Below are 9,407 nucleotides of genomic sequence, written 5' to 3' on the forward strand. Positions count from 1 at the left end.
TTATTTTGTGTATTATTTTGTATGCCACACACTCAGATGAATCAGTGAACCATTTCAGAACAAACCGATTCAATTCATTAAATTGTTATCTGCCTTTTTGATTTTTACCTCAGTTCGATATCACTAGAAAAAAAAAAGTTTTGTTCTGCTTTTATTTTTAATGTTTTTTTAAAAGCTGAATACAAAAATCACAAAAAAACAGTGGTCATGAAAACTATAAAAAAATATGTTGACAACTTATACAAGCTAATCTGTTATTACTCATAATAAAAATGACATGGTACATCTATAATACTTAATAATAATAATTACAATAGTTATATAATACTATATAATGTAATATATTATAATAATAGAGAACAACAACAGTTTACCATAAACACTTGCCAAAAGTGAGGCATCGAAAACTTCAGGAGTGTATGTTGCAAGATTTTTGTCTTTTGTGACTGGAATGTTCCAGAATATTCCAGAATGTTACAGAAACTTCCAGAATGTTCCCATCCTTACAAAAGCAAAATAAAGCAGAAAAACTAGTACAAAATTAGCACAAAAACTTATCTGTACTAAACCAACATTTCATAATTAATGAAAAGTTTGAAAATTTCCCTGACCTAAATATTTACCAAAATATTGATGGTACGTGAAAATAAATGGTACATTAATAATTAGCACGACAGGATTAGCATTAAAGAAGGACCATAAAACATTTAAGTTCTGTCATGACAACTCTCGGAGGGATTGGCATGGTAATGTACATGACAATGTTAATGTATTTGGTCTTGGCGGAATAGATCTGCTACGCTGCTGCTGCTGCAGAGCAAGTACCGAGACTTGCTACTGCCAATACATCCACAACATGCTGCTGTGAGTGCGAGTGCGAGTGTGAGTGCGTGCGAGTGTGTGCGTGTGTGTGAGCGAGAGTTTGAGCGAGTGCAAGTGTGTGTGTGTGAGTGTGTGCGTGAGTGTGCGTGTGTGAGTGCGAGTGTGTGTGTGTGCGAGTTTGTGTGTGTGTGAGTGTGTAAGCGAGTGAGCGAGTGCAAGTGAGTGTGAGTGTGCGAGTGAGTGAGTGTGTGTGTGCGTGTGTGTGCGTGTGTGTGCGTGTGTGTGCGCGTGTGTGAGTGAGTGTGAGTGTGTGAGTGTGTGTAAAGTTTGACTCTGTTACAGAAATAGAAACGGGCTCTGCAAGATCAAAACCTAGTGTTTTTGTGAAGTGATTTCAGAAGTGTTTTGCAGATGTGTGTGTGTGTGTGTGTACATGTTTTTCTATCCTGGTTGGGACTTAAACCTGAATACACACCAACTCATGGGGACTTGTGTCACCGTGGGGACCTAAATTGAGGTCCCCATGGGTACAGAAGCTTATAAATCAAACAGAATGAGGTTTTTTTTTTAGAAAAAAATGCAGAACGTTTTGTGTGAGTCGTAGGTTTAGGTGTAGGGCGATATAAAATACAATTTGTACCGCATAAAAACCATTGCGCCTATGGAGAGTCCCTACAAGGATAGTGAACCAGACGTGTGTGTGTGTGTGTGTGTGTGTGTGTGGGCGAGCATGCGGAGCTGCAGCGGCAGGAGAGCGCAGACAGTCACTCGTTCCAGCAGGGTGATAAGGTCAAGTGTCTGCTGGAGGTGGAGATCCTCAGACAGATGCAGGAGGGTCACGGCGGCTGGAACCCAAAAATGGCGGAGGTGAAAAATCAGTTGTATTTTCTTCTTAGTTAATGTTCCTGATCGTCCTGTGCAAGATTTCATCAGGGAACTTCATTTCAAAGAAAATTTTGTAACTGTGTTTTTGTAAGTCTTTGCATTGACTTGACCTCTGTTTAGTTGTGATAGCATCTCAGTCCACATTGTGTTCACACTGGTGATTTAGGAAGCAAAACTATTGGAATATAATAATAAAATGCTTTATTATTATTATTAGAATTATTATTCCCAAGACATTAATTTATTACTTTTGTAATACAGCTGCACTATAAACTAAATGTAAAAAAAGAGTATTTCATATTCAGTATATTCATTGTTTTTATAGTAAAATTGCAAAACTTATGTCTTAATTTCTTCATGTGTGAATGGTATACCCTCAAGCTTTCATCTTAGCAGAAAACAGGTTTACAAACACCTCATTACAAAGCTAGTGAAATGCTGTAATCATCTGTCCAAAAAAGTGTTGAAAGTGAATAAAATGTGGTTAAAAAAAATAAAGTAAAAATGTGATGGGACAAAAAGTAATGAAAATAATGTCACAATGCAAAAAAAAAACAAAAAACTTTATGGCCCCAAAATAGACATCATTGTATTTATGTCCAAAATAATTTCTACAATTTTTTTTTTTTCATTTTGAAATAATTTTGGTGATTGATTGATTGTTTTATTTATTTTTTAGTGAGACTGACCAATCAGAATGAAAGTTAATAGCATGTGTCTTACAGAGCCAGCATTTGACTCACAGTTGTGACTAAAAATAGATGTGTGCAAACTCTACAATATATTTAGGAGCATGTGTGCTAATGAGTTTCTTAAATTGTATAAAAAACATCTTAGTTATCATTTTAGGAGCTCTTATGATTTGGGGATGGAAAAACAGGAATCACAAAACAACCTAATAGTATTATTGAACTTCAAAGGGCTATGATTTATCAATATGCATAGTTTTTTTCTGGTTAATATTGGTAATTTGGTACCACACAGTTGACACAAACTGTATCTGGAATTTAATTCAGTGTAAAATTTTGTATTTTTTGTTTGAGCTCTCTTTCTTCTATTTCTCCATTTTTCACATTTTCAGTTTGATGTGCTCTTAAACTTTTCAGCTGTTTTTTGGGGAAAAAGTAATCTTATCAGTCTCAGTCTTATTTTGTGAAGTGCTTCTGAAGTTGTTGTCAGTGCTTGTGTTTGACTGTGTTGGCAGTACATCTCCAGAATCGGCACCGTGCACAGAATAACGGACCGCGGGGACGTGCGAGTCCAGTACAGTAACAACATCCGCTGGACCTTCCACCCCGGAGCCCTGACCAAGGCAAGCCCATGCCTCACAGAAACCGGCCGCATGCACGAAAACCTTCTTAAGAAATAAGTTTCTTCAGATAAATTCAAAAACGTTCGTAAGAATGTTCCTAAGTGCAATTCTTAAAAAGTTCTTAAATATGTGACCCTGGAGCACAAAACCAGTCATAAGGCTCAATTTCTCGAAATTGAGATTTATATATCACATGAAAGCTGAATAAATAAGCTTTCCATTGGTGTATGGTTTGTTAGGATAGGACAATATTTGGCCGAGATACAACTATTTGAAAATCTGGAATCTGACGGTGCAAAAAAAAAATCTAAATATTAAGAAAATCATCTTTAAAGTTGTCCAAATGAAGTTCTTAGCAATGCACATTACTAATCAAAATTAAGTTTTGATATATTTATGGTAGGGCTGGGCGATAAATCATTAATGATAATTATCGCACGATATAGATTTCCTCGATAAACGATAACAAGAGTTCGATAAATGTTTGATATAATGCGGCAAAGGCGGAACAAAAGAGCGCTAGTCATTTGCGCGCCACTCTGAGCGTTTATCCGCTCGGATCAAAGTTCAAACAGCGGCGCGAGCTTCACTAGAGCAGATGTGTTTACTCGCTGACGCGACACTGAACAGCGCTGTGAGATCCAGTGTGAAGTGCTTGAGTTCAGCGAGGAACACAATAACTCTGTTTACAGCCGGATGAAAGCGCTGACAAACAGCAGAAACACTGGGCAACGATACAGTCAGAAGACTTTTTAATCTACAAATCGCCATCATTTACTATGGATTTACTGTAGTAGCACTAACTGCACCGTGGTATTGTGTCAGAAATGTGGGAATTCATGTCGAATTTTAATATATTATTAATGTAGACATGTATTAAATGTATTGAAGGAGGAGTAATGGAATATAATTACAGTATTTTTTGTGATTAAGCTATAGCGTTTATGCATTTATAAATGCATAAACGCTATAGCTTAATCACAAAAAATACTGTAATTATATTCCATTACTCCTCCTTCAATACATTTAATACATGTCTACATTAATAATATATTAAAATTCGACATGAATTCCCACATTTCTGACACAATACCACGGTGCAGTTAGTGCTACTACAGTAAATCCATAGTAAATGATGGCGATTTGTAGATTAAAAAGTCTTCTGACTGTATCGTTGCCCAGTGTTTCTGCTGTTTGTCAGCGCTTTCATCCGGCTGTAAACAGAGTTATTGTGTTCCTCGCTGAACTCAAGCACTTCACACTGGATCTCACAGCGCTGTTCAGTGTCGCGTCAGCGAGTAAACACATCTGCTCTAGTGAAGCTCGCGCCGCTGTTTGAACTTTGATCCGAGCGGATAAACGCTCAGAGTGGCGCGCAAATGACTAGCGCTCTTTTGTTCCGCCTTTGCCGCATTATATCAAACATTTATCGAACTCTTGTTATCGTTTATCGAGGAAATCTATATCGTGCGATAATTATCATTAATGATTTATCGCCCAGCCCTACCATAAATATATCAAAACTTAATTTTGATTAGTAATGTGCATTGCTAAGAACTTCATTTGGACAACTTTAAAGATGATTTATCAAATATATATATAGGGTTCAACGGGGCTGAAGTCACACCTTAAGAAAAAATGTGCCAAAAAATATATACGTTGTATTGAACATTAATGGAGCAACAGATTTTGTGTGAAAATAAATCATTCAAGTTGTGGCAACACAAACTTGTTTCTTGATTTGAAACAATATTACTCATTCCTAGAACATGCAGAACTAAGACATTATTTTTTTCTATTAAGATATTTATTTTGTTAATGACTGGAGAATTCAGAAACGTGAAAAAAACATTCAAAAAAGTGTTTGTCGTGTTCTGACCATAAAGAATAGTTGAAAACCACAATTAACCGTCTGGTTTTTACAACTTTCACATTGGAGCAAAAATCTGCCTTTTAACTTGAAAGAAATACAAATTTTACATTTATCGTGATAATTATAAATATCGACTCATATGGAAAAAAAAAATATCGGGATCTTTTTGGTCATATCGCCCAGCCCTAATTTACAGTATGAAATTTACAAAATCTCTTCATGGAACATGATCTTTACTTAATATCCTAATGATTTTTGGCATAAAAGAAAAATCAATAATTTTGACCCATACAATGTATTGTTGGCTATTGCTACAAATATACCCCAGCGACTTAAGCCTGCTTTTGTGCTCCAGGGTCACAAATGTTCTTAAGAACATCCTGTTTTTATCTGATTGAATAAATCAGCTTCAGCTCTTGCTGAAGATTCACTGATAAACTAAATGACAAACATTTCAAGGATTGTGTTATCGCACTGCCTGCAGAGTACAGTAATAATCACAATAAGCACGCACGTTATTTTTGTCGTGACTGGCTCAAATGCAGCGATCTTTTTCCTTCATCTGCGCAGTCTTCTTGCGCTCTCCATGTGTGTGTGTACGCTACTACAGTAAACTCGTCCTGTGTATGGCTGCGTTCATATGCACTTATACTGCCTTATTTATAGGCTAATATTAAATACGAGCTTTCTCCCTATCTGAGTCGTTTTTGTAGAGTTGTTACTAGAGCCCGACCGATATGGGTTTTTGGGGCCGATACCGATATTAGGGAGTATCGGCCGATCGATATATCGGCCGATATTCTTTGTGTATATTTTAGTACAGTACCAGTCAAAAGTTTGGACAATTTCCCATTCGAGGGTCCAAACATTTGACTGGTACTATATATAGAATACAGTATATACATAAACAGAATATATATACATACATTTTTTTTGCATTGATCACACAAATGTGGTGATCAAACACTTATAATGACGTGACAAAGATACGTAATGGAGGCAGGGAATTTAACAATAAACTTTATTATCCAAAATGAGTCTGACATCAGTGCACTGAACAGTAAAGTTGAAGTTTATTCAACTTTAATTCAATTCAATTCCATTCAACTTTATTCCTTTGAAGTTTATTTCACTTCGAAACATTCATTCATGGATTTGCGCTACTGTCTTCACACATAGACAAAACTTACTAGAGAAGTGTGAAGTGTGACATAATATACCTCTGTAAATAAATACAAAATAAATTCACGTCTCGCATACTTTAATGCCCTTTGAATGTAACGTGTATGTTCCCTTGGAACTGGAATCATGGCGGAATTTCATGTGAAGTCCACTTCGCAGGGCACTTACGGTCGAATAAGACAACGCTTGAATGCTGCTGCCTGAACAAGAGACCTCCTTACTGAAGTGAATGTGTTGACTGGTGTCACGATCCCTTCAGCTCGATGAGCCCTCTCGAACGCCACCCTCCGCGCGTCGGTAGCCCCCCGGGATCGCTTGATCGGTCGGCGCCGGACCGCGAATTTAACCACCCGTAACTCCCGAACCCTGGGGGCTATTGACGCGGGGGTGGTCTCATTCGAAAGCGGGCCTCTAGATGTACACTCGATTCACATTCGAGAGGGTTCCTCGAGCTGAAGGGATCCCCCGAATTTGGTGCGGATTCGCCGCGCCGTTACGGAGATATGGCCGTTCAAAGTTTCAATGGTTTTCCATAGACTTAAGCTTTAAAGCGTTTCATCCAGGTGGCCAGTAGCAAACAATGGAGCACGCTCTGCTGGACAAACGAAGTAATTACACCATTTCAAGCATTTTATCTGCGTTTATATGTTCTGTAAAAAAAAATTCTTATCGGCGGCATATTCGCCGATACCGATATATCGGCGACAGGCTCATATCGGCCGATAATATCGGCAAAACGATATGTGTCGGGCTCTAGTTGTTACTGAACTTTGAACTCATGAAAGGCACATCAGGCGTAATCCTGACCAATCATTGTTTATATTATCAGTCACTGGTGTGTCAGAAAACTCGTGCACATCGCTGTTAATAATCCTACTGCATATTATATGTCGTTAGTATTGCTGTAATGCTTAAATATGACAGTTAATATTTATTTGAATTGATATAACCCAATAAATTCATTAAATCATTCTCACCATTTGGGATTTAAGACAAGTCTGAGGTTATCCGAACTTTAAGAAGTTATTTACGATGATTTTTAAGAAGACTCTTTTCAAGAATTTGAATTCTTCTTAACTTTTGTCTTAAGAGCAATCTTATAAGAATATTCTTAAGAATAACTTTTGGGAATACAAGCTATTCTTGACTTGTTTTTCTTAAGTTAGAAGACATTTCTTCTTGAGAATGTTTGGTGGATCCGGTCCCAGCTCGCCATGTTCGCCTGTGAAGTGTTTGTTCAGGCCGGCTGTACATCAGTCTGTTTTTATGGCCTGTTTATATTTAGCTACGCTACCGTTCTCGTCATGAAGCCTGCTTTGTTTGTACAGAAAGCAGGCCATAAATAGATAGCCGTGGCTGTTTCTGTCTGCTTAAGTGGCAGATTGTGAGGTCTGGGCTGGTGATTAGCTGCAGCCTCGGACGACTTTGCCGGATTGGTCTTTAGGAAGCGTGTGTTCCTGTAATAGAGTGGTGTGTGTGCAGGTGAACACGTTTGCCGTGGGTGAGCTGGTGAAGGTGCTGGATGACACTGACAGTGTGAAGAGACTCCAGGTGGGCCATGGAGAGTGGACAGACAGCATGGCTCCAGTAGGTTCCTCTACAACACACACGACTTGGACTGAAGATCACATTTAATTGTGCCAGTGAATAAACTAACTTCCACAAAGTTTTTGTGACTGGTTAAGTTTTTAAACAGATGTTTAAAAAAAAAAAATTACCTGAATGCATTTTAGTTTTTTTTTGTCTAGTATTAACCTTAAAGTGATAGTTCACCCAAAAATGAAAATTAGCCCATGATTTACTCACCCTCAAGGCATCCTAGGAGTGTATGACTTTCTTCTTTCAGACGAATCCAATCGGAGTTATATTAAAAAATGTCATGGCTCTTCCAAGCTTTATAATGGCAGTGAATGGGTGTTATTTTTCAATAGTCCAAGAGAAGTCCAATAAAGCGCATCCATCATAAAAATTGCCTCACATGGCTCTGGGGGTGAATAAAGGTCTCCTGAAGCGAATCGATGCGTTTGTGTAAGAAACACATCCATATTTAAAACTTTATAAACCGTAATCTGTAGACTGTACCAGTCTAGCTTCCGCTAACTGTCATACACGCGTTCATTCCAGCAGATGACGTAGGCGTAGCGTAAGCTCCGGTGAGAATATGCTAGTCTCCCAGTGTTTTGTTTTGATCTCTCCGCTGCGCTTCCACATTAGACACTTCTCACCGGAGCTTACGCTACGCCTACGTCATCCGCCACAATGAACGCGCGTACAACAGTTAGCGGAAGCTAGAGATTACAGTTTATAAAATTTTAAATATGGATATGTTTCTTACACAAACGCATCGATTCACTTCAGGAGGCCTTTGTTCACCCCCAGAGCCGTGTGGGACACTTTTTATGATGGATGGATGCGCTTTATTGGACTTCTTTTGGACTATTGAAACATAACACCCATTCACTGCCATAATAAAGCTTGGAAGAGCCAAGACATTTTTTAATATAACTCTGATTGGATTCGTCTTAAAGAAGAAAGTCATACACCCCTAAGATGCCTTGAGGGTGAGTAAATCATGGGCTAATTTAAATTTTTGGGTGAACTATCGTTTAAATGTCTCGTATAGCTTCTTTTTAATTGTAAATGGCTATTGTTATTTATTCTGCTTTCGCCATGAAGATAGCCTTGCTGCTGACATGGTGTTAATAAATAAATACATTTATTGGAGTTTTAAATGAGAAACAGGAAGAGCAGCAGTTTTGAGAAAAGAAAATGCAAATGTTAAAAATAGATTTGCAGTTCCATTGCTAAATCATGAGAGAATTACAGCAATAAATTAAAAACAAATAAACAAATACTAAAAATGAACAAAAAAAAAAGTGCCATATTTCATTGATTCTTTTATGACCAGCCAGTCAGTAACTACACAGATTTAAGCTATTTATGTTTGCTTCACTAAAATGAAACCAATTAATATATGATTGTTTTAATTTGTTATGTATATTTAATTATTTTAAATTATATTTTTTTATAAGTATTTTAAATTAGCAGTTTTATAAATTAACTTTTATAGTTGTATAATTATAATTTTATAATTTATAATAAATTCAGTATTTCATGTAGTTCGTTTTTTTTATTTGTTGAAATTTGTAAAATCAGTGCTGTAATTCTGGCATCATGGTAGCACTGATTAACTGATTGACCTTCTAGCATTCAGATGACGTGTGTGTCTGTGTCTCTCTGTCTGTATCTGTGTGTATGTGTGTGTATGTGTGTGTATGTGTCTCTCTCTCTGTGTGTGTGTGTGTGTGTGTGTGTGTGTGTGTCTCTCTCTCT

General features: G+C 37.3%; 1 protein-coding gene across 4 annotated transcripts in view; it reads left to right on the forward strand.

Annotated features, from left to right (window-relative positions):
* The window catches only part of mib2 (MIB E3 ubiquitin protein ligase 2), a 75,173-nt gene that overhangs the window by 38,414 nt on the left and 27,352 nt on the right, over positions 1-9,407 (forward strand). For all 4 annotated transcript variants that reach the window (XM_016499439.1, XM_016499438.1, XM_016499440.1 and 1 more), the window contains 3 exons: positions 1,547-1,689; positions 2,912-3,019; positions 7,557-7,661. In XM_016499439.1, coding sequence (XP_016354925.1) covers positions 1,547-1,689; positions 2,912-3,019; positions 7,557-7,661 — 356 coding nt within the window. The remainder of the gene's footprint in view (positions 1-1,546; positions 1,690-2,911; positions 3,020-7,556; positions 7,662-9,407) is intronic.

Source organism: Sinocyclocheilus anshuiensis, unplaced genomic scaffold (assembly GCF_001515605.1).
Source record: "Sinocyclocheilus anshuiensis isolate Anshui unplaced genomic scaffold, SAMN03320099.WGS_v1.1 scaffold1662, whole genome shotgun sequence".
Taxonomy (NCBI): Eukaryota; Metazoa; Chordata; class Actinopteri; order Cypriniformes; family Cyprinidae; genus Sinocyclocheilus; species Sinocyclocheilus anshuiensis.